The sequence below is a fragment of the Stigmatopora argus genome, chromosome 3 (genome assembly GCF_051989625.1).
Source record: "Stigmatopora argus isolate UIUO_Sarg chromosome 3, RoL_Sarg_1.0, whole genome shotgun sequence".
Taxonomy (NCBI): Eukaryota; Metazoa; Chordata; class Actinopteri; order Syngnathiformes; family Syngnathidae; genus Stigmatopora; species Stigmatopora argus.
In genome coordinates this window covers 10538701-10564840 of record NC_135389.1, presented here as the reverse complement: position 1 = coordinate 10564840, position 26140 = coordinate 10538701, and the positions used below count along the sequence as shown (strand labels likewise).

General features: G+C 39.0%; 2 protein-coding genes across 7 annotated transcripts in view; one reads left to right on the top strand and one right to left on the bottom strand.

Moving 5' to 3' along the window:
* LOC144071667 (uncharacterized) overlaps window positions 1-14913 on the bottom strand; it is a 31277-nt gene extending 16364 nt beyond the window's left edge. For 4 of the 5 annotated variants that reach the window (XR_013299695.1, XM_077596972.1, XM_077596974.1 and 1 more), the window contains exons 1-3: window positions 14673-14913; window positions 2567-2842; window positions 435-509 (exon numbers count right to left, since the gene is read on the bottom strand). Coding sequence is in view for 4 of the 5 variants with exons in the window: in XM_077596972.1 (XP_077453098.1) it covers window positions 435-509; window positions 2567-2842; window positions 14673-14874 (553 nt within the window). In the remaining variant the exon portion in view is untranslated. Of the gene's footprint in view, window positions 1-434; window positions 510-2566; window positions 2843-14424; window positions 14589-14672 lie in introns of those variants that run through there. The other variant, XM_077596975.1, reaches the window with a different exon arrangement.
* LOC144071669 (uncharacterized) overlaps window positions 6003-26140 on the top strand; it is a 24005-nt gene continuing 3867 nt past the window's right edge. Inside the window, exons 1-2 of one of the 2 annotated variants that reach the window (XR_013299696.1) lie at window positions 6003-6151; window positions 17511-17636. Coding sequence is in view for 1 of the 2 variants with exons in the window: in XM_077596978.1 (XP_077453104.1) it covers window positions 17368-17398; window positions 17511-17636 (157 nt within the window). In the remaining variant the exon portion in view is untranslated. Of the gene's footprint in view, window positions 6152-17353; window positions 17399-17510; window positions 17637-26140 lie in introns of those variants that run through there. The other variant, XM_077596978.1, reaches the window with a different exon arrangement.

The window sequence follows — 26140 nt, the reverse complement described above, 5'->3', positions numbered from 1 at the left end:
TTTCGCCCGAAGACAGCTGGGTTAAGCTCCAGCAACCCCCGCAACCCTTTCGAGGATGGGCGGTATGGAAAATGAATGATTGAACCCGACAGTAAATAACAAAGTACAAAAATGAAAAAGGATTATGTAATGTAATTGTGCATCACTATTTCAACTGTGAATTAAAAGACTCTCCAGATGCAATGTTTCAAAACAACCATTCATTTTCTTTGCCAAAGGCGATGTGGGGGTGCTTGAATATACCACAGCTGACAATAAGGGGCTGACAGTGTCTCTTACCTCGTACATTTCTTTCTTTTGATCATAATCCTACTACATTCTGATGATATGAGATTCAGAAATTAACATTTGTATATTAAAACCAGCAAATGTGATATTTTTTTTCTATCAGAAATTTGACACGTTAATTTAAATGAGCCTTTGCACTATTCTACCTTGCAGATTCTGGATCTGTCGAGTGAAGGCTTCGGCCTGATGGGCGCTAGCCAGGCGCTCATCCTCCAACAGCCCTATGGAGGAAGAGGAGGGGAAATGGAAAGGGAGGGAAATGGAGGAAATGGGAAAAGAGATAAGAGAAGCGTGTCAATTCAGCAGACGGATGGAAAGATGACAATTCGATAAGCTGTTTGTCCTTGAACTAAGGGGCAAAAACAACTTTTGAGGCTTTGTGTGAGGAGTATGTGTGTGTGTGTATTACTAGAGCTCGAAACAAGATATGCCATACATTTTTTGAGAGGGGAATCAACATATCTCCTTTTGGACACAAAATAATTGAAACTGTCAAAGCCACATTGTACCACATATGTCATTAGATAGAGGAACAAGACCCTAACTAATGGGTTTTCTTTTGACTTTTTTTGTTTATGCGATGGCCACAAAATCCCATCTAATTTTCCATTTATTACATTCTGTCAAGTCTACCCTCATATGTATGACATTTGACTCTCAAAAATCATTTTTCACTCTACTTGATCATATTTGAATGACAGGTTTTAGTGATTTTTTGTAAAGTCTTTTAATGAGTGCAAACTTCAGTCAGAATGGTGTGACATGTCAAGCATTTTGTGCAACAGGGAAAATTTAGCAAATCCTCAGAGGAGGGGAAATCCCAACTTGTTTTCAATTATATCATTGTCATTTGTGTTAAGCTCATGTCACGCAGCCCGTGTGAGTAAGCGACGCATCATTGGCACCCTGAAAAACTGCCGCCGTAGCCGGGATAACCACTACCTCCATCCCCCATCCACCTTATGTCATTCTCTGACAATGTTCCCTGAGGAACCCCAACAGTTGGTGTGGAGAAACAGCTGAGGCATCCCAGCGGGAAGCCTGGAAGCTTCTCTTGTGCGTACACAGTTGTTACAAAAATTTGCTGCCGCCACCCATACACACAAACAGCCATGTCTGTTGGCATGACGCACACACCTCTGAGATGACTGCAGGTCATTACCCAGAAGGCCTTTCTATAACTGTAAAAAGATGACATCAGAGCCAATATATAGATGACATATATCAGTTTGTTTAAGGAAGCTGCAGTGCAAGCTGAGACGGTCATGTGTCTTTTAATACGAGAGCAGTGACGTTCTTCCACAAGAATAATAGTGGCGCACCACCCTCAGACTGCGGGTAGGCTACAAAATGAAAATCACACAAAACAGCACTGTCTTGGAGGCATTTTCTTATGTTATTATCATTAGAGTTGCTCCTCGAGCTGCGGTGTTATGAATTATTGCTCGACATAAATTATTTGGGATTTGACATACATTTTTAAATCTCTTGCAGACAACTTCAGTGGTGACACTTGTTGGATTCTTTCGGAGGAGTCAACGAAATTCTGGTGAGTTAACTTCTACAACACAGGGTGGCTTGTTTACTATGAAGATGAATTATTATTTGTGTTTTTATAGGATGAAAACATTTCACTTAACTTCAAATTCTGCATGAATTGATGGCTCCAAGAGTTTGCATGGCACTATAAAAAATTTTGCAGTCACAGTTTTAATAAAACATTGTGAAGTGAACTCTAGAAAGACAAGTTATGACAGTAATGAATTTTGTAAACATATTTCTGTTTAATGAAAAAGTAAAACAGCTAGACTGTTTATATATCTGTTTCTATTTTTTTTACTTCAAGTCTATTCTAAAAAGACAATTTTATAGTTTTTGATAACATCAGTTCAACCAGTGTTGAAAATACAACTGCAGGAAAATATATATTAAATATATTAAATGTATATATTATCAAATATTATATTATAATATTATATTACATTTAGGCGAACAAGGGACATTTAGAGGAAGTTTAGACAACAAGGCCAAAACACGGGTCAGTTTCAAAGGCATCCACTGAATGTAAATATTAAATTACCTTATAATCTAATTTAGTTAGTTGTAAAATACTTCATTGTCAGGGGAATTAGCATTATAGATCATTAAGGATTCTGCAAACTCTCCAATAAGTGATTGTGAAGTAAGGTTGGTTCTCTGAACAGACATTTTTAAAGAAAGATGAACAGCGCCCCCATTGGGTCAGTGTCCCAAAAAAATGATCATGTGATCTCCTCACCTTGCAGCTCCAAGAAGCTCTCCTGATGCTTACTGGACGTCTCTCTGGCGTCCTCTAGCTCCAGAAGCAATTGCAGGACCTGAGCCCTGAGCTCCTCCAGCTCCTGCTCCTCGCTCAGCTCCTTCTTGTCCTCCTCGTCCCCCCCATCCTCGTCCTTGTGAGCTCTCTCGCACTCCATCTCCCGCTTCTCGTCGTCCTGGTCCAGCACGCCCCTCTCTTTGGCGCTGATGTGCTCCTCGGGGGGACTACTGTCTGCTTTGAGCTCGCTCAGATCATCTGAAGGAGACATGAAAGTGATCGGTAAGCATCTAATGGAGGAGGTGACAAAGCCTGCTCTCACCAACCACACATTCATTCCATCTCTGCTTTAAAAGGAAGGCCCGCCATTGTCTTCTGGATCAATTGCACCCTCTTGTGATAAAAGCATCTTTGAATCCTCTTTTTGTGCAGAAACAGAGGGCCTGATTTGAATATTCAAAGTATTGCCGCCTTTTCATCATGGCTGCAGCTGGGACAGTTGACAGAATGGAGCCGAGAAAGACGTCAAGGGAAAGTACAGGAAAGACAGTCTGGACTGATGGTAAGTATACACTTTACATAGAAGCAGAGAGGGCAAAAGTACACATTAGTATACTTGTATACTAATATGTAGCGTACTGGTGGAATGACAATGACATATTGAATATGTAGCGTGGCGGCCTGGCGGGAGAGTGGTTAGCATGTCGGTCTCGCAGTTCTGGGGTCGAGGGTTCGAGCCCAGGTCGGTCCATACTTTGAGCAGGCTGGTTGAACACTAGGTATGAGTGTGAGCGTGAATGGTTGTCCTTTGTCTACTTGTGCCCTGTGATTGTCAGACAACTAATTCAGGGTGCCCCCTGCCTCATGCCCAGAGTTAGCTGGGATAGGCTCAAGCACCCCCCGCGACTCTTGTGAGGATAAGCTGTTCAGAAAATGAATGAAAGAATATGTAGCATTATAGATAGCTTTGTATTGGGGTAAAAAGAATGCAAAAAGTACTGATTCAAATCCTGAAGAACAAAATTGCATTCATTCATTCATTTTCTGAACCGCTTTATTGTCATTAGGGTCGCGGGGGGTGCTGGAGTTTATCGCAGCTGACCTTAGGCCAGAGGCAGGGGACGTCCTAAATCGATGGCCAGCCGCTCGCAGTGCACGAGGAGACAGCCAACCATTCATGCATACACTCATACATAGGGGCAATTTATAGTGTCCAATCAGCCTCCCGTACATGTTTTTGGAATGTGGGAGGAAACCAGAGTACCCAGAGAAAACCCACGCAGGCCCAGGGAGAACATGCAAACGCCACACCGGTGGACCGACCTGGATTCAAACCTTGGACCCCAAACCTGTGAGGCCAACGTGCTAACCACTCGAGCGGCCGGGCCGCCTCGCATTGCTTATTACATTGGCGGATTTTTCAAGATGCACAGAATGTTCTGTAAAAAAAAGAGATTAGAAAAATAAGGACTCAAGCACTAGGTTAAGTAAATCCACTTGAGTACAGAAACAAAGTAGTATTTGTACCACTGCAAAATATGTTTTTGCTGCACTCTACAAAGCTGCATCCTGTCTCAACCTTTCAATCCAGCAGGTGACAGGAGAGAGCTAGCACAATGTAGAGTGGAGGGGGTAAATGGGGTATGCTGAAGTCATCACTGTGACTCACCACATAGCAATGTAGTATGTTAATATTCATAATAGTTGTGACAAATCCACCCCGCACAAGTCGTTTCCTCGTTTTCACTCCAAATATAATTAAATTCTGAACACAGTCTGACAGTGGGATGATATCACCCTAATCAATTCATTAGTAGTCATTTTTTATTCAACCATCTATTTAAACAATTCTGGGGTTTTTTTTAAAATGCCAATAGTAACAATTGAAAAAATGGAAGAATTTCTTTTTAAATTACATTTGTTATAATACTGTAAAATTTAGGTCTTTTATCATACTAATACACTCAAATATTTTAAATTTATGTATTTGGTTTTTTCCTATTGACAATAATTAAATGTTGAATTTGGTTAATGTACATGGATGTTAAACAATTGTATATACTGTATTTTCCAAAAGGTTTTAAATCATAGTTACCTAATACAATACAAATGAAAGCTATAATTGTATATTATAACAAACTTGCATATTGACAGATTTTTATTTAAATGATTGACTAATTGAGTATCTAACTGTGATGTAATCTATAGTTTTATCAGAAACTGCATATGTAAAAAAATCTATTTTTCCTACATTTAACTAATTTTATAATTAAATATTTGACTATTATGAATTCATGATGAGAAACCTTATGATTATCAATTTCATATTAATTTGTCGAATTACACTAACGGCTTGAAATGTTTTAACCAAGTCAATTATTAATATTAACATATTGAAACAAATTTGTGATTTTGGTTTGTTTGTTTCATGAATACTTTTTTAATAAAATGAGCCATCTGTCTGCTTGGAAAATCGCATGAAGCCCTAAAGCAAGAAAAAACAAAAAGTTTGCACACCCTGATATTTTGGAGACTCTCCAATGAATGACATCACACAAAGCTGTTGCGTGCTCAAGACTAAAGTCAACCAAGGCGTGTTCTCCAGCCAAACAAGAGTATAACAGTAAAGAGTGGGATTTCTCTATGCATCGGTGAAAATTGCACTAAAACAAGATTGGCTCTAAAAGGGGAAAGCTGTTTTTGGTGTCTTCTTTTTGTCAGGAAGCACAAGTCCATGAAAACAGGCCTCTTTTCACATCTAATTGTAGTTATATTTCTTTCTATTAGTTGTGACTTCAGTTAAATTCCAGTTAAAACGGCCTGGTGCCTGTGGTAGGCTGGGATAGGCTCCAGCACCCTTGTGAGGATAAGATGTTCGGAAAATGAATAAATGCATGCCAGAAGTGCCTCAGAGACTGAAGATGCTTTTAAAATGAGGATGAAGATTACATACCTGTCAATCTCTGCCGATAACTGCCCTTATAAATGATTATGATTCCCCTTACAAACCCCCCAAAAACCTTACAAACACCGTACGACTCGAGATTAGCTGTGTGTGCTAGATTTTAACAGAATTTTAAATAAATAAATTACATATTCTCTTGGTGGGTGGCCCGACGGCTGAGTGTTTAGTGTGTCAGCCTCACAGTGGGTTTGTTCAGATTTAGCCTTTAAAAAAAATTATGCATGTTTTATCTTGCCCTACTGTGTTTTTAAGTCAATTTCAAATGTTCCACTAATGGAGTTTCCCAGCTGGACTTAGCTTTGGTCTATTTACATTACTGGTGTCAAACCAATTCCACAAAGTGGATGCAGAATTTCATTCCAACTGAAACAGCATGCTCAATTTGACCAACCAGGTTTCTGCTGAAACTAGCTGCACCTGACTGCAATCAACTGATCACAGTTGCAAGAAAACAAACACATTGGTGAAGAGATGCCATTTTCACTGGTGGCTTGGAAAACCTGCATCTGCTGGACCCTTTGTGGAATTTTTTGGACACCTGTCGACTCTACAGAGACATCTTCCAAAAGATATTGGAGACCTGGATTTCCCTGCACAATATGGTGAGTTCACACAGTTCTATATGGACCACGTATCCCCTGTGGTTGAAGTAAAAAGTGAGCAACTTTGCCAACCCCTGCACCTGTGCTTTGCCATGATTATCATGGTTGCTGATCTTATTACCCCCCAAAAAAGTCAAGGTCGAACAAAACTTTTTCTTTTTTGCTTGTAGAGGTCAAGTTTACTCTTGGTAGATTCAGTTTTGAATTTGAGTTTGATGTATTTAATTAAGGGACGGTACATATTAGTAAACATATTTATATTCATGTTAATCAACATATATATGTAAATATGTATATGTTTTCCTAAAACACAATCTATGGGCCTTGAAAATCTCCCAAAATGCTCTAATATAAGGTTTTCTAGATGGAAATCAGTGTTTGTTTTTTCTAAAAATGGTTTGCAATGAATTTAAATGTGATTAAATTCATGCATAGAATATTGTGACTCTCAAACACAGAGTGAGCAAGGGCATATGTGGCAATTGAAATGCAAATTGTATGAATGATTCTGGTTCATTTCCCTCCCTTCTTTTAATTCGTCATTCAGCTCCTTTTGTCCCCCAAAAAAGTGCAAATCGCCATTATCTCTACCTAGTTGCCGTGCAGATGCAAACGTATGACAACAGTCGACCGCAGCAGGCGACTGTTCGGAGGATTAACCAAAGATACTCCTAATTAAAAGTGAGTCTCACAGATTTAATCTCAGCTCAAGGGATTCTTGTCTTCCTTGGCTTAATTATTTCTCTACCTCTGTGTCACCCCCTCCTTCAGTGCCTCCCGCTAGCCTCCCTCTTTTGCAAGATGTAACAATTTCCATCACAATTAGTTATCACTTTGTCTTTCCTTACACTTGCAGACGCAAGTTCATTTAAACAATGCACCAGGCCGTTTTATGATTCAACTTTGATGTTGTAATGAGTTGCAATGCCTTAAAAGAAAGGAGGAAATCCCTTTTGAAAGACCTGTGAGCTTCTGACTTTTGCTTGGATGTCAAGGCTTTAAGATGCAGCTGCAGGGACCTCAAGCCACTACTCACTATTGCTTTAATAACTAATCGATCAACTTTTCCTCTCAGAAATGTCAGATAAGGTTTAAATTTGATCAACTGGCAATCTTATTTTGGCATTAAAATATGGAACCTCAGTAAAAACACATAACATGGTGCATCAATTCTGAAAAGTGATTGGCCAAGCAGCATGTTTTTTGGGAATGTATCATGAATTATCAAAACTTGGACAATTTCACAAAAAAAAAAGTCATGACAAAACACAACCTCAAACATAATGATTACCAAAGTTCTACTGTAATGTTATTAACTGTGTAGAGCATGGGTGTCAGACTCGGGTTGGTTCGCGGGCCGCTTTAACGTCAACTTGATTTCACGCGGGCTGGACCATTTTAGATATAATATTTAGATTTTTTTAAAATAAATGGATTAAAAGAATTTGATTTTAATCCCTGAATATTAATTTTTTTATAGATCTAAAACAATGTTTCTTTTAGCTTTTTTTTTAAATATATTTTTAGATTTTACAAAATGATTTTTGAACTAAAAACACAAAACAATTGATTAAAAATTTACAATTATTGATTTAAAAGGGGGAAAATCAGGAAATTTAATATACGTCTATACTCTTCATTTTAATTTGATCCTAAAACAGAAAGTCGGCACTCATGATTTTCTTTCTCGGGCCACAGAAAATGATGCGGCGGGCCAGATTTGGCCCCTGGGCCGCCACTTTGACACATGTGGTGTAGGGTGTGTGTCAGAAATTGTTTTGACTGTATTGATTTAAGAGTTTAACATTTTTTTCCAACTGTCTGCAAGAAATGTAGGGTGTCCAAAAGCAAAATGGTTAAGCCAGTGTTCTTATTTGTTGGACTGAGCAAGTTGGGGAGAACTAAAATATCAATATTGTGATTATATATTCGACTCAACTATCAACATCTTGGCTTTATCAAAAATGAAAACTGATACTTCCACTACTACTAAAACAGTGGAAAGCACTGACCTACATTTACAACCTAAATATGAACTTGGAGCCTACAATTGATTTTCTTTCTTGCATAGAATCTCTCTTGGCTTCACTACAGGCCTCGTGATCAAATTGGACACAATCATGGGCAGTTTGGAAAGTCCAGCCTGATGCAGTAGAAGATGAAAAACCCCATAGGCGAGTTGTTGTCCATCCACGTAACATTCTTGTGTAATCCAGATTTAGCGTTGAACACATTGCCACTGCAGTCAGTGGCACACATTAGTGGGCATCCAACAAGCAGCATTCTCTGTTGACTTGCCTGAGATTAAATTCGTACATTAGGGAGAGTTTTAAAAGCCTTGTTGTGTCCTTTTTGATTTAGTGACAATGGAATTTTAAATCAGTGAATAAATTTTGTGTTAACTGAATTTATGTCAAACTATGTACGACGTGGGTGCAGGTTTTATTTTAATTGATAAATTGAATACATTTTGACTGATTTCATGTCTTAAATAGTGTATAATCAGTTAACTGTAGTGTTTCAGAAGAAATCTCATTGTTTAAACGGTCCGTATTGGATCAGTTGGAACAAAAATCTGCGCCCTTCTGGAAAAGTTTAGACAGCAAGGTATTTCAAACAAAAGCAGTAAAAATCTCAATTCATAGCAAACTCTAGTGTTAACAAAATAAACATTTGACACTAAAAGTGAGTAAAACCTCCAAAGAAAATGTAGCTCGAACCTGTACCCCACTTTGTGTTTTACAGCGAGCGTTTGATTCATGCTTTGTTTGAACAGTTTTCAATCTGCATTGATTACTCAACACATCAAATTGATATACACACACACACACGCGCACACACACACACACACACACACACACACACACACACACACACACACACACACACACACACACACACTGGGCTCTCTGTAGTGGTTTTAGAAACAATTGCACACTAAACAGCAATTTGCCATTAAGGAATAAATACACCCCAATAACTGTAGGAAACTAATCTGAATAAAATTGTTGCTGCATGAGTTTTAGTCCGGTATTAGGTCAAAGGCACTGGTCGTTACCAGATAAGACAAGTTGAAATCAGACAACGGATTAGATTTCTTAAGTCCTAAGGCCCTTGCTCTCAGTATTTCCATTGGTCCATTTTTCTTCACTTCGCAAGTGGCAGCATATCTGAATCTCACTAGTAACAAATATGTTGGCTCATTTTACCAAGCTAAAAATTGGCCAGGTGATAGCTCAAACATTAACTTAAAAACTTCACATTGTACACCCATAGGTAAAGTTACCATTGTATAAAAAAATGACCACTTGTTGAAAGGAAAGGAACTATACATAACTACAGCTGACAAGATGGACAATCCTCTCCCAGTTGCTGTCAGTCTGCTGCAACATTACGGCAAACCTTGAGCAATAGATATAGTGAGAAAAAAAATATCTTTGTATAAGCACAGTTGCATTTGGTGTCATTAGCTGTTGTTGCATGTGTACCTGTTGAAATGTCAATTGAGCCATTTCTGATGTGTACAACGAATGCAGCTTCAGAGGACATTTTGGCAATGCTTTTTGAATGGTTTTAAGAAAACCATCTGGTGTATGTGTATGCAACCTTTTTTATGGACACAAAGGAGATGTTGGATGGGGTACCATTCAAAACGGACGACCAATCCCTATGAAAAGCCCATTCTGTGTGAAGCCTTGTTTGATACCCAGCCAAGTATTCTAATGAGTATTCCTCGTGTAGGAGGTCTTGCATAATGCACAGTCCATCTTTGAAGCCAGCTCGCTAGCGATGGAGCTGCAATGGCAAACACGTATTACGCAGTATTCCTTTAAGGGAGGGTTAAGGGGGATATATTATGAGAGCAAAAAAAACAGGAGGACTGGGATTGATATATCAAGAGAATAAAGTCGTTGCACAGAAGTGTCAACTGTTGCGATTCTTGTAAAATAAGAGTTATTTAATTGGTTGCCTCGATGGCGTGCACGTACTTTGAGGCAGGTGGAATTTCACCCTGGTGAGAGGAGCTTGTTATTGTTGGGAAGAGGGGAAGTAAACACAAAATGGGTCATAGGCATAAACATGCATTTGTAGTGTGCAGCCACGCTTCTGACACGCTATTTTATCGAGACGATATGAATAGCAGCGTAACAAAGCAAGAGAACAAAGGATGTGGCGGTAATCCATTTGATTGCAAATCAGTGCCTCCCACCTGACACCAATCTTTTTACATCACCCAAGGCCAAAACAAGCCACGGATCAACATGTGAATGAAAAATCCACAGGGGAAAAGCACATGGGAGGGTGTTTATTGGTTAATTATATTGTGGTGTTAGTTTTTTACACAATAGTTAGTTTTGTTGATGAAGTGCACTCTCGCATATTCATGGGTTATTGTTTGCAAATTTGCCTACATATCCTATTTTGGGGGGACCTATGCACTGATATTTTCTGAAAATCCAATATACATATGTTTAATTGTCATTACTATATTTTCTGAAAAATATTATTGAGTGCTATTTTCTTTCATTAAAACAAAGTTTTAGATTAGGTTAGAGATGGGGAAAGATGTTTTGAAATACAAGTGGTCATGGAAAAAATATCATTTGGGATCTCAATTATGGAATACTGTGCATTTCAACTTGGTGTTCTTTTTTTTCGGTCTTTGACAATCGGATTTCAGCCTTTTTGTGTTGTTACAACGTCATTCTTATCTGCCCTGGACTTTTGCTCACCCATGTAATTTAAAGTATAATGCAAGCAGTATCTTCTCCTAATCAAATTCCTCATTTGCCCAAGCAGGCCCTCAACGATGTCAGCATTTTTGTGTCATCTGATTTGTTCTTCAGACGAAAACTGGTCAATTCCAAACAAAACACATTTCATCTCCTAAAACCCAGACTCTTGCAAGGCATGCATTTTCATTTTCTCTTTGATATTTGGGCTAATTGTAACCTGATGAGTGTAAAAACAAAGCATTATCTTTAGACATGATGTAGTTTCTGAGAAAAATGATGTCCACATCATAAGTGGACGCCAGGCCCTTGTAGTCCAAAAATTAACATTGTAGTCTTGTGACAACCAAAAATGTGATGTCCACATATGTGGACGCCATGTCCTAAGAGGTTAATCATCATAACCTCTGATGTTTTGCATAATGTTTGGGCAGGTTAATAGATGAATATCAAATCAGCATTGCTTCAGATGGCATACTAGTAATTTGAAGTAATTTCTTGCTCTATTGTAATTTTAGTCAGTAATGGATTCTATTATTATTACGCAGTGATAGTGGTATTGCGAGAGAGATCAATTACTACCAAACGCACGATTTCCCACTGGCAAGGCCAAAACAAAAGAAACAAGGGTGCCTCGAGGGCCCCTCAAATGTTTGTTTTCATTAGTACTCTCTCCATGAGAATTTTGCTGCTGTGGATGTTTTTACAGGTTTCTGTGGCTCAAGGTTCGCACAGCCAACTGTGTTACTGTTAATAAGTCCCGCAGATCCGAGAGAAATTCTGCCAGTGCATCCTGTGGGGCTAGCAGTGCTTCTGGGGGTACCACACTAGAGAAAAGTGCGAGGATAGAGGAGGCCAGGAGTAGAAAATGTGGGCTTAGGTAGGAGAGAAGGGTGGATTGAGTGTGTTTTCATGCGTGTGTGTGTGTGTGTAGGCACTGTGGAAAGATGTCGAGTGGGATAGTAGGGAGCCGCTGCTCATGCACGTAGGAGGTGCAATATGGTGTCGGCAAATTGTACAACAAACAGCTTGCGAATCCGCACTTGGCAACAGTACTGCAAGAGCAAACTGTGTCCACCAGACGGTGCTGTATTTAGTGTAGCACCGTGAAACACTTTATCGTGGAGATGAAACCTGCGTTATAGTCCTAGGGCAAGTTTTACCAACACCTACACTAGTGGATGGGAGAGACACTACAGCCACTTACTGTTTATGTCCACCAAAAGCACACATGTAGCTATCGTTTCAGATGGATTTTGAATCAATGAGCAAATTGTGTAATTCAGTATTAAAATATTGCAACAAAACGCACATTTAATTTTCTACATAGCGTATGTAATCTCGACAAACATTTAAACATTTATTTATAAAGATGACAAAACGTAATTAAATATTGCAGACCATAGATGATATTCTTAAAAAGAATCTAATTTGTTCAAGAAACAGTCCTTTTGCTAACATTGTTTAATTTACAACAAGAGCTGTAGCTGTTTCTCTTGTGCTTCTTGCGCAAAGGCAGGAAGTGAATTCAGTAGATTAGATTGACACAGCAATACATGAAGGCTAAAATCAGATTAAATGGACACAGTGCAAAAGAAATGCCATCTTGTAATGGAATATTAGACTTTTGGAAAGAAACAACATCTGGATTTTGGTCGTAAATGAAACCCCCTCCTTTAATGTACTAGCGAATAATTATTGCAAGAAATCACATGAGGCAAGATGGTGCTTAAATTTCCCTTTTATCTCCTTTTATGTGAATGATTTACGCTACAGCCTCATTTTTTGCATAGAAAAACACCACTGCGAATTAAGCAAACAAGACCCATTTCTGTCCTGTCTTTGGAATGTCTTCAATTGGAATGTGGAGTTTCTAAACACAGTACACAGAAGCACATGTACATTTTTAAGTCACACCTCGTCCATCCTTTTTATACCTTTTAACACACTTCCGTAAAGCTTTATGTTAATAATATATTCTGTTAAACTTGGGCAAAGAAAAGAGACACACTGGAGTTAACAAGACGAAGCATGTTAGACGCAAGGAATTTCTCCTCGCTGCTATAAAAAGCGCAGACTGAATAGAAGAAGAGCAATTAAAAACAATTAATCCACTGGTTATGAAAGATAAAACCCTATTACATGTTTGTTATCATTCTTTTTCGGGCACTGTGACAAACACAAAAAGAGGAAGCTGCATATTTGACACTGCTTACAAGGTTATTGACCTGTGTTTTTCTTTCCCCCAGACCCTTTACATGCACTCATAAACATCCTCCTGGTAAACACTCCCCACAGACAGAGTCCTCCTACTGCATGTCAATCAAAAGTAGAACAAGAATCCACTTCCTGATTCACATCACTCAAAATAACATCACAGACATTCTCAAGTTATCAATTGATCTTTTTCATGCACGCACACATACACCCTTCTTGCACAAGCATTTTAATCTACTCATTGTATGAACACTCAAACAATTAAAGAATACAAATTTTTCCTGTTTCTTAACCAGTGCCCCTTTATCTCCAGAAAAAAAATATTTGAAATAATCAATATTGTTTTTATGTAACCCTGATAAACCAATAAACTGCTGAACAGTAATCAAATATTATTTGCAGTCGCAATTTTAAAGATGTTAATACTATGCAGGTACAAACTAGGATGGCACTCTTCCAAAGTTGAACAGCACACTTTTTGATTTTTTATTATTTAATTTTGGAGAGTCCTGCTAGAAAAATGACTAAGAAAATTTATTGTAATACATACTTAATACAATTTGACCCTTCCTCCCCAGAAAGTTCAATTCTGCTCCTCGGCGATGTAGTTTTATGTAATCCTGCTACAAAACCAACAAAAAATGTAGAACAAAAACAGCGCTGCACTGTTTGCCAAATAATCACCAGATCAGTACTGTTTTTTTTAAATTGATACTTTTGTATTTCACAATTCTTTCCAGAAAGTTCAGTTTAAGCACCAGCGCATTTTTACTGCCTCACTATAAAACCAGAAAATGAGAAAATGTGAGAGAAGAAATTGTGCAATGTTGACTTCAAGTTAGTCATGTTCACATTGCTTTTCATCTTTTCTTTGTATACCTTTACTTCTTGCAACTAAAAAAATAAGAGTAGTTGTAGTACTCTAAAACCAAGCAGGAAACCAAAAGAAAAATGCAAAAACACTAATACACTACAGTTTTGGTCAAACAATCATCAGATTAGCACTGCTTTTGCATGTGTTCTCCCTTGACCTTCATTCTCCCAATGTTTCTAATGAAATCAACCATATAGCTATTGTGCAGAGCAGCTAGGATCACACAAACAGCTAAAAGAAGGACATAAAAATTACAATATTTCAGAAAAGATCAACACATTACCACGACATTCTCCCCAATTCTTCATTGACCTGAGACTCCTCATTTTCAGCAAGTTCAGTTCCTATTCAACTAAGTAACCAACAAATAACTACAAAAAACATGACCATAAACTATCAAACGGGCCACAATAAGACCCCAAAGAAACCTCATCTCTCTCATCCATTACCTGGCAGTGGGTCATCTCCATCAAGATCATCTCCACGTGCCCGCCAGTCTGTCTGCTAGTCTGTTACAGATGAGCTCTCATTTTAATCTCCCCTCCTCCTAACCACCTGACCTCCTCCTCCTCAATCCCTATGCACCCATCCATCCATCTATCCATCCTTCACTTCCCTGCTAAAAATAGCCACCAGCATAACATCATGGCAAACACACACACACACGTGAAGAGTGACGAATAGGTAGCACACAGACCTGTAGAGTCCAAAGCCTCCTCGATGAGCGGAGGTAAACGCAATCCGTCCATCGCCTCCCGCAGCGGAGGCGAAAACGCACAAACCAGAGTGTGTGGGCGACAGAGAGGGTCACAGACACCGCACACCCACCACAGCTGCAGCAAAGGAGAGAGAGGGACAAAATACGAGGCGCTGAGCATCAAGTACTCGCACGCACGCATACACAGAGTGACACACACCCTCTCATCTCACACACTCATACGTACAGACTGCACCACAAGAGAAATGGGGAGGATCAGGGGAGCGTGGGAGCGACGCCAAAGGGGATGAGGGGAGGAGCTAAGCGGAGAGCGAAAGATGATGCTGCTTCCAGAAGGCAGGCTCCTTCTTCCTTCTCTCTCTCTCTCTCTCTCTCTCTCTCTCTCTCTCTCTCTCTCTCTCTCTCTCTCTCTCTCTCTCTCTCTCTCTCTCTCGCTCACTCTCTCTCATTGCTTATGTTCTGGTTCCTATTTTTACCACCTGGTTTCTATTGTGACAGATCAACATTTGTGGTGGTTAGATTCAGATGCAATTTGACACAACCAAAAAGTTGAAGGATATCATGTTAGGTTTCAAGTTTTAACGTTGAAAGTATAAATCTGAATGTTTTTTGGTGTTTTTTGAGACCCCTCGCAATAAGTGAATAGTCGTGTTCTGGGAATTGACAGAAAAATAAATATATAGAACCATTCAAATTTCAACTTGTTATGTTAACTGGGTGTCACTGGGAGCAAATGTACAATTTCTCAAGGATTCCAACAAATGACAGTTACGTAATAAAATATTTTGGGTGGAATTGATGACATAAATGGTTGTTTTAATTTTATTTTGTCATGGGCTGTAGGGAGGCGGGGGGGGGGGGGGGGGGGGGGGAGTCTGTAACACATTGAATTATGGGATAAGAAAAAAAAAGTGCTTGACCACCACTGGATGGCTATGTGTGCACTGTGTGTCTTAAAATTATGGTTATTCCAAATAATGAACAACAATTGATTTAGCACAAACTCATCAGAAGTGTAATTAAACCAGAGCATATAACAATACTCAAAGGCATAGACTACATTCTTTCTGATGATTTCTTCATATGAGTGCACAAAAAAACACAGTTGACCCCAACAATTCTGATCATATTAGATTTAACAAAGCAAATATGCACATTTCCTGTGAATGGTGGCAGCTGGCCAAAGTGCTAAATAGGCATACTCTAGTTGTTATGTTAGTTAGTTTCTGTCTTTTCTTCAACTGGAACCACTCGCAGGATATATCATTTTCATCATTAAAGCATACAGGGGTAAACTTACAAAGGCAGTTTCCATTCGAGTTAAATAATTAGCCCCTATGGGATTATATAGCGGAAATTGTGTCTTCTGAAACTTAACTGGTCTCCTATTGAGGACAATGTGCAGTGACATTGGCTTTGACACACAGATGAAAAACCCTTTTTGTGTGAGTTGTATTTACTTGTTTATATTACTTCACGGGAATATAAAGATAAATGTGTTTATATGTTTAGTCTTTAGCGTTTATGTATTTAGGACAAGGCTCCGTGAAATTGGCATCACAATGTTGTGGAAAACCCTTTTTGTGTAAGTTGTATTTACTTGTTTAGTTTACGTTAATATACAGATATATAGTGTTATATAAATTCAGCTATTGTAAGGAACAAATGAAGGAAATTTGATCTTTTTAACAAGCTTCAATCACTTATATTAAGCATCAAATCAAATATTTTCCCATATGGATGGAATTATTTTGAGGAAAAACCTTTCCCATGCATGAGGATTTTTAAAAATCTACTTTGATAATCTCACAGATTTTGTCTCGACAACATCATTGCCAGCAGTTCTATTGTGTTTTAACATTAAAATATCTATTTTGCTTTGACGTTTGAGATGAACTATACCAATCAGTTTTTATTTCAACTTATATTGTGGTGTTTCTTATTTTAATGGAGGAAAAGTAAATATGTCAGAAATAGTGGTTTTGGAAAAAAAAATGATATTATATATAATTTGAAAAAAAAATTCTTGATTTAGGTGAAAAATCACCAAGTTTTATGGGTTTAATAAGAACAGAAAGTAGAAGTCTTGCAGCTCTAAGAAATTGGAAGTGAGAATGATTATGATTATCTAGTAGTCTGAATGTTGTCTAACAATCCAAAAGTTGTTTGGACAAAGTTCAATCCAATTTTCATAAATTATTGTTTGTGAAATTAGTTGTAAAATCAGTGTACTTAAAAAAAGTGATGTCATTCTTGTTTTTCGTGTATGATATTTCCTTATATATATTAAAAAGGTTTACTGCAGGGAAGCTGAACTATTATATAATTAGGCTTCTGCAAAACTGTATTGTACTCATAACTAAAAAGTTGCTGCTCCCACAAACATGTTTTTGAGTCAGCCTAAATGTTCACAGGTTTAAGTGTTATCATTTTTCTTTTATAATGTTTTTGGCCCGGCTGCAGTAGAAAAGCCACCCACGCGCAAAATCCCAAACAACATAACCCATCGATCTATTTAGCACTGTGTATCCTGTAGCGAGGTGCTTGAGCAACACTAAAGCAACAAAAAAGATATTTTGACTTACATCCGTCCCCATGTTTGATTTCCTGAGCTTTGATTTCCTGACATGTTTCCTTGTGCCCCCAACCTGCGAGCCCCTTTTCAACTATACTAATGACTTCCAGAGCACAAGCTGTCACAACTGGTAGTATTCTTTCTCTGTGTACTCATAGCTAAGACATATGAGCAACCTCCAGTTATGTCGTCTGAACTTATTCTCTTTCTGCTTGCATTTTCACCTTTCTGACACTCTGTAGTTGGCCCTGTTCTTGTTGACATCTGGAAGCTGCTCTCCAAGTACGTCAGGAGGGAGAAATGTGAGGGGTGTTGCTATAAAGGCCAAAAAAAAAGATGTCAGCACGGAGAGGCGATGGCGTTGGAGGGTGAGTAGTTGGAGGAGCATTTTGCGCTTGAAGGACCTCTTTGGCCCTGTCAAGAGGATATTCGTATCAGCGCGCTGTCATAGAACAGGAAATGCTTTGCTCTCTCTCACACAAACACAAAAAGTACAGTCATTGCACGACACATGAAAGGAAATGTTTTTTTTAAGTTTGTACCTGAGTCAAAAATGGTCAAGGTCGAGGTAAAAGTATGTATTTAAATTCACTTATATTCTATCACCAAGCCGGTTTATGAACATGTGAAAACCTACTGCATATTGAGTGCAATTACAGAGTTTGGGTGAAATAAGTAACTATACTTTCATATCCAAGCATGGACGGGTACATTTGAGATTGAGTTTGATTTATTTAATAAGGGACAGCACATATTAATGAACATATTTATATTCATGTTAATGAACATATATGTATATGTAAATAATGTAAGATTGTAGCCGAGACCTAATTTCCATCTTTAGTCCCTTGTTTAGGTTGAAGATAAAAGATGACACACACTAGACACACACACACACACACACACACACACACACACACACACACACACGTAGCACAGTTTTAGACAGTGTTGTGATCGCAATTTTGTTCATCTAACAGCCACAGAATGAGGTTTTAAAAGACATGTATTTTTTGTATTGTGTTCAGAAAAGGGCGGCCCGGCGACTCGAGTGGTTAACGCGTCGGCCTCATAGTGGGGGACCTGGGTTCAAATTCAGGTCGGTCCATCTGTGTGGACTTTGCATGTTCTCCCGTGGGTTTTCTCCGGGTACCCTGGTTTCCTCCCACATTCCAAAGACATACATGGTAGGCTGATTGGACACTCTAAATTGCCCATAGGTATGGGTGTGAGCATGAATGGTTGTTTGTCTCCTTGTGCCCTGCGATTGGCTGGGCACCAATTTAGGGTGTCCCCCACCTCTGGCCCGAAGTCAGCTGGGATGGGCTCCAGCACCCCCCGCAACCCTCGTGAGGATGAAGCGGTTCAGAAAATGAGATGAGTATTCAAATAAATATTGGTTAAACAAAATTTGAAAATCATTGTATTCTTTTTTATGGCGATAAAATGACTTGAAGTTGACTTCAAAAATACAGCTTTTTAGTGGTGTCTATTATATAGTGAAGTTTTACGTTCCTTCTTTTACAATTAATTGCAACATTTTCCTCATCAAAATAAAATGGTATCATAGTGAAAGGATTACATTTTCTTTGTAAAAAAATACACCTTTTAGATATCAAGGGATGAAAATATTCTCATTTAAACCATCTTTATTCTACAGTTGTATTGTTACTATTTATAAAAAAATACACGTTATATACGTATATTTTGACAATTTAATTGTGGAGTCATCTTCAATGTCAACAGACTTATTTCTTGAGCACCAAATCCATGAAGTCATCTGCACGAGCAAGTGAGGTCATAGAAAGGCCCTCCTCTCCACCCGTCTCATACTAGCGTCTTTGTTTTGTCCAAATTGTCAGTCACATGTGTGACGCCCACAGTCCGTTCGTCTGCGCCGGCCGCAGGAATGTTGCATTTGGAGCACAAACGCATGTGAAAATTGCAATGTGTATGTGTAAATTGTATTTTTTGTCCTTTGCGTGTCCTACGAACACAAAGGAGCTGTCAAACGAGAACAGTCATCGTGGACGCTTTGGTGGGTGTAGCTGTGTTTGGACATGATTTAAGTTAAACATCTGTATCTTGAACTGCCATTAAGTGTGGAATTCCACAAATGTCCTTGGGATTTTTCTCATTGTGTGTGACTGTATCTTTCTTTGAATACAACCATGCATTTTTTAGAAAATTTGATCTTTGGGCATGACAAGAATATCATTTATAAATATGATCCAGGTTGATGCAAAGGAACAACAATGGGGAGGCCTTGTGACCTTAATGTATTTTGTTCCGTGACCATAGTTGTTACTCTTATACAAGTCCATTTACCATTTAATGTGGCCTGGAATTGGCTGGCAAAAAGTTTAGGGTGTAGCCCACCTCCTGCCTATAGCTTGGAATAGCTTTCAGCATTTTGGCAACCCTTGTAGGAAAAACGGGCACAGAAGAGTACTGAATGAATGAAACGTCATGAGTTCATGACAGTTTCCCACTCAAAAAACTAATTCTGACCATTTTTGTGTACTTTTGTTAAACTGGGGAAATATAACATTCTCTAGTCCTCAAAAAAAAGTTTGAAATAAGGCAACTGTACTCATTTTTTGCTCCATAATGTGAGCTAGAAGACTTTTTGTATTTACGCAACTGAAATAGCAATGTTATTTATTTCTATATTGTTCAAGCACATCAATGAAATGCAAGAAATAGTAAATAAATAACACTTTGAGGTGGTTTGTTCGGAACATATCCAGGCTCCAATTCTATGAGGATTTGAATACCTATACTATGCGACAACACTAAATCTCAGTTCTGTTTACCCCCCTCTCAAAAAGCCAAAAGGTCGAAATAATTATAGGGGAAGGAAAGTAGTTTTCAATTGGTTTAGGTTGCGCTGATTTTTGCACCACTTAGATCTGGCGTTTGAACAGAGGTGTATAGACTTTTTATAGCTCCTGGATATGTTAATCTAAAACAGGCCGTGCAGCACTACACCAGTGGTTGCCTCGTGAGCATCAATGGAATCATGGATTCAAGGAGTGGCGAGTGGTCACCACCTTGTATTATGAGCCTCCTTTGGCCATGTAATGCAAGCTCCAAACAGGAAAAGGCAGTGAGTCAGGCCACCTTCCACTTTTATTGCCAGGCTGCTAGCCTTTGATTCGCAGCATCTTGAATTGCACTGTGGTTGCCTAGCAACTGAAAGTACTCACGGGTGCCTTTTGAATTTGGGTCTTAAAAAAAGGTGATACTATAGTTTACCACTTGACATTTATTCAGCAAAGTTGTAGTGTGATTCTTCAGGTTTGCCTTGCAGTCATTGTGTTTAAATCCTGACTAATGTGTTCAGGTTGCATGTTTACCCATGTTTGTGTGGCTTTTCTCCGGCAATACCAGCTTCCATACGCATGCCTTACACTATGTCAACGAAGAGCAATAGCTTAATGCCAACATATATTGTAAAACATCATTGACATGCTAACACAAGTTGGAAATATTCTATTTAATTTCATGGAACTGCACCTTGACAACAGGTGGAGCAGCAAGACATACAAATATAGTATTGTTTATGTCAATACATCTCCTCCAGTTAAGGTCTGCTAATTAGCATGTTGTGACACAGTGTGGTACTACAATTATACAAAAGTGATGCCGGTCTAAATTTGGACTTCGATGTATCCTGTAGTAATAACAGTGGCGGGCGGTGCATTTTCTGGTCGCGTCTTCAACGTATCAATCCAACCCTCAAAAACTATTTTATGGCTATAAAACCTCTACTGCAGCTACAGCTGCATCACATAAAAAATAATCAATAAATTAATGCACAAAAATGGGGTAAAATCCACTTCCTAGCAGCATTTCATGATTAAATACAAATACTGGAGCTTTTCAGACATTAAAACCAGGCCAGGGGTTAAGGCCGGGAAAAGACAGCGATGAACGTCAATGGCGTACGGGCAAACAAAGTCGAGCCTGTCCTGTCATATTTCTGGCATAGTCCGTTTTGAAAATGGCTTTAAATCAAAACAACAATATACTATTTGCTTGTGGAGTTAAGTTAGCACACTGAAAGTGCCGCACACACCATATTCCCGGCTGTAACAGGCTTGCTAGCTTCGGACTTGACCGCCCTTTCTTAATGATGTCCATTTTTTTTTCTGGAAAAGTCCGTCTGGAAAATAGCTTTGTGAGAGAAATCTGCAACAGAATTCATTTGTTTTTGCCACTGTCAACCATGTGGGTGGAGTTTGCGATCTCTGGCTGCTTTGGCCCGCCTACTAGCCAATCATAGTTTGTGAAAGCAATGACATGTCCCAGCCAGCAAAATGCTAACACCTATGAAAAATCATTGTGGGGTTGCCAACTCGAAATCTGATTGGTTAAAAGCAAAAGTCTAGTTTAATGCAGCAGAGCCCGCAAGAACTGATTGTGAATGCTTTGAGGCAGATCTGATCTGGCAACAAATAATGGCTGAAATGTGATTGGTTAAATGCTTCAATATGAAAACACACATCTGGAAGCAGTGCAACCAGGGGGAAAAGCAATGAAAGGAAGCTAACAGACCATTTGGAATAATAAGTATTGATGGACGCAATATAATATGATTCAGATATTTCTTAGGCCAGCAGAGAAGGCCTTGAAGGCCCTGACGGCCCGCCACTGAGTAATAATAATAATTAAAAAAACAATAATAATAATAATAATATAAATAAACACAAAAAGTCACAAGCTCTCACGTAATTCTTGGATTTATTTTAGATGCAGCAGTTTTTAATTGTGGCACTCAGTTGCATTTCCATAGTATCATTTCATAAAGTACCTAACAAAGTACCCAAGTATGTACGCATTTAAAAATAGTTTGCGAACTGTAATATCACCACACTCTTCGCTGAACGAGGGGCTGTAGACCCAGATTGGGTGGCTTCCGCGCCTGCGAGATGGCCATGCGAACCACGTTTTATGGAGGTCCTCAAGAGACTTGATGAGGTCCTGGGACAATTCGCAGCCCATTAAAATGACCGCTGAACAGACGGAGGTGCTTGGTGAGCCATGGAGAGAAAAGATGAGTGCTCTTCTCAAGCTGTGTGAAATTGGAAAACGCTGCCACACATTATATACCATATCGTACATATAGAAAGGGTGAAACTTGATGGCAGCTCAGTGGTCTCAACACCCTGCTGTCTGTTGTTGTGGAGTTTCAAAAAAATCTACTTATGTTCCATGAATCATTATTTCTACCTTTAATTTTCCTATCCTCTCAATGCTCGGACTCAACAGAATTGCACCACTCTGTTTTCATTCTTCCCTCACCCACTGTTCCAAGAGATCTTAGCAGCTTCACAAATTCACAAAATATGGCCGATTCTCCCTCCCACACTCACGCAGACACAGTTAGTGACATATGTGGGTGTAAGTATGTGTGGAATGCTCTTCAGCTGGTGTAAAACTGGCAGACTTGGCATGACGAACGCAGATATCCAGTTAACTTGGATAACTTTATTGGATTGGATAACTTTATTCATCCCGTATTCGGGAAATTTCGTTGTTCCATTGGCAAGAGGGTGAGGATGCAGGAATAGAAAGGCATTTTAGACATAAATAGATAGGTAATAAGTAGGTCAAGAAATATATACATGAATAAATATATAATTAAATAACTTATCTATCAATGCATCCATTTGTGCAAATTTCAAAAGGAGAAATTAGTAAAAATACACAATTTTCATGCAACAAAAAATGACCATGTACAGTAAGGCTTTTACTTGTTTTGTTTTTTAAATGACCATGTATACTAAGGCTTTTTGTTCTAAAAATTACTTTGTATAGTAAGGCTTGTTTTCGTGGAAAAGGAAAGATTATGAATTGTAAGGCATTTAATTTGTTAAAAAAATGGCCATGTATAGTAAGGCTTTTATTTTTTCAAAAATGCTAATGTATAGAAAAGCTTTTTTTTGTGAAAAAAGTAGACCATATATATACTAAGGCTTCTATATGAAAAAAATAAAAAATTGGCCATGTATAGTAAGGATTAAAAAAATTAAAGATCTAATGTAGTAGAAAAATAAATAAAACAAAAAATGGCCATGTATAGTAAGGCTTTAAAAAAAAGAATATTTATAGTAAGACTTTATTTTAAAAAAAATGACCATGCATAGTAAGGCTTTATTTTTAAGAAATGACTATGAATAGTAAGGCTTTTAATAAAAAAATGACCATGGAGAGTAAGGCTTTTATTTTATTTTTAATGCTAATGTATAGAAAAGCTTTTATTTGTGGAAAAAAAGTAGACCATATATACTAAGGCTTCTATATGGGAAAAAAAATGGCCATGTATAGTAATGATTAAAAAAATTAAAGAGCTAATGTAGTAGAAAAATAAATAAAACAAAAAATGGCCATGTTAGTAAGGCTTTTAAAAAAAGACTATTTATAGTAAGGCTTTATTTTTTAAAAAATGACCATGTATAGCAGGGGTCTCGAACTCAATTTACCTGGGGGCCGCTAGAGGCCGAGTCTGGGTGAGACTGGGCCGCATCAGGATTTCCACAAGAAAAGCACTGATAAAACTTTCCAACATTATCAAATATCTTTATTTTTTAACAAAAAATAATGAATTAAATAAATTAACTTAAAGATGAATAAAAATAAATCAATCAGTAATATAAAACCAAATAATACTAATGAGCATACAGTAGATATACACTGGCTGGCTAAGTAGAGAAAATGAATTATTTTTATTCCGTTTCAAATGTCTGTATTAACAGCTCTTTAACCTTTAACTTTCTGAACTTGAATGGAACATTGAACATGAAATATTCTGAACACGGCTTCTTTTGCCTACTCCTTGCTGCTAGAGACCTGGCAGCGCTTCTTCTCACATAGTCACATTTGGCTTGAGGGAGGAAGCAGTGGAGACCCTCAGTATAGCTTGAAGATGCTCATCAGTAAGTCTGGACCTGTACTTGGACTTATTGAAGTTCAAGGTGGAGAAGAGCTTCTCACACAAGTATGTGCTCCCAAAAAGGCACATGTTCCGCTTGAACCTTCGGGAAAGTTCAGGGAAGCTATGGGTCAACTCTCTCAAAAATTGCCCAAGCTTGTCTGCTTCTCCACTCACCTCCCTGAACTTGGCTTTGAGTGCAGAGTTGCACTGCAGGTCAATGAGCTCCATTTGAAGCTCAGGAGGGGCATTTTGCACATCAAAGGAGAAGGGGTCCGCAAAAATTTGAAATGTGGCTTTGTGTGTCTTGAAGTCTGCAAATCTGTGATCAAATTCCTCCTGTAGCTTCGAAATGGCCTCAACATACTTCTCACCATTGAATGGTGTGCCTGCATCCACGAGAGCCTTGCATGCTGGGAAATGGCAAAGGTTTGTCTGAGAGAGCTGGGCTTTCCATAACACAAGTTTAGTGCAGAATGCTCTCACGTTGTCATAGGCAGCACTGACAAGTTGCCCCTGGCCTTGTAGCTTCTTGTTCAGTACATTAAGCTCATGTGTGATATCAACAAGAAAAGCCAAGTCCATGAGCCATTTGGGATCACTTAGCACAGGATCAATCAACTCACAAACGGCGTAGCTAGCTTTGACTGCTGCATTACTGTCTTTGGTAGCCTTCTTGAAGAGATCCTGTTGCCTCAGAAGACGTGTTTTAAGACTGCCAACCTGGTTGGCTCTCTCATCTCCCTGGTATTTTTCGTACTCCTCAGCATGTCTCATAGTACAATTACGTTTCAAATTGTATTCCTTGTGCACCGCAACTTTTTCAGTGTAAATGAGACACGTCGGGGTGCCCCTGTGTTCAACAAAGAAATATTGCACTCCCCACTTTTCTTGAAACTGTCTGTGCTCATCACCGACCTTTCTCTTCACGGCAGGCTTTGAAAGAGACATCTCTGGGGCTCTGTAATATGTTTTTCCACTTGGAATGAGTCTCGGGTTGATCTTTCACATTCAGTCGCGCGGGTTTGTGGCGCATGTGCACTTTCGCTCTCCGTTTCAATCGTGGAGATGGCTACAGACACTGACACAGGCTGGATCACGGATCATAGCGCCTCATTCAGTTCTATGCTGAGAGCAGCGGAGGAGTGTGCGCGCCGAGCGGAGGGATCGGCCTCACGGCTTCTCCTCCGCCCAGCTAATTGGAGGAATGAATGAGTGAGTGAGCGAGGCACTGGACAGCCCGGCCGATGTCCCGCCCTCCAGAGCCGTATACCTCACCGTGATTGGTTCATTCAGCTCCGAACCAAAGTTCCCTCTAATTTTTTGTTGGTCTGAGCAGAAAGACAACCTCCCTGAGCGCACTGAGTACCAGTGTGAGCGACATCATCGGTACTCGGATGATTCGCCTAAAGACGTTTCGCCGACGGCCGTTTGACAGACGGGCAGGTCGCCGAATGGACGTTCCACCGAACATTCATTCGGCCGAACGGAGGTTTCGCCGAAACGGGATTCGAACGCTCGCCCCGCCGGATCGTGTGTGTACAAGTTTTTCAACCTCAAAATGCTCTCAAATTCGGTCAAATCCAGCTGAAAACAGTGTTTAATGATTAAATACAAATACTAGTATTTGTATTTAATCATTAAACTAACAAATACTAGTACGACCTGTCCGTCTGTCAAACGTCCGTTGGCGAAACGTCTTTAGGCGAATCATCCGGTCACGACATCATCATTGCTCGCTATCGGCACACCAGTATCACACCTGCCACAAGCAGGTGCATGTCAATGTTCCCTCTAATTTTTCATGTAAAGCATGCTGTAAAACAAGAAAAACATGAGTGGACAGAGCTACTGCCACTGTCTGCCACTTAAACGGCGCCATCATGGGGAAAGGGGTAAAAAAAAAAAAAAAAAAAAAAAAAAAAAAAAAACATC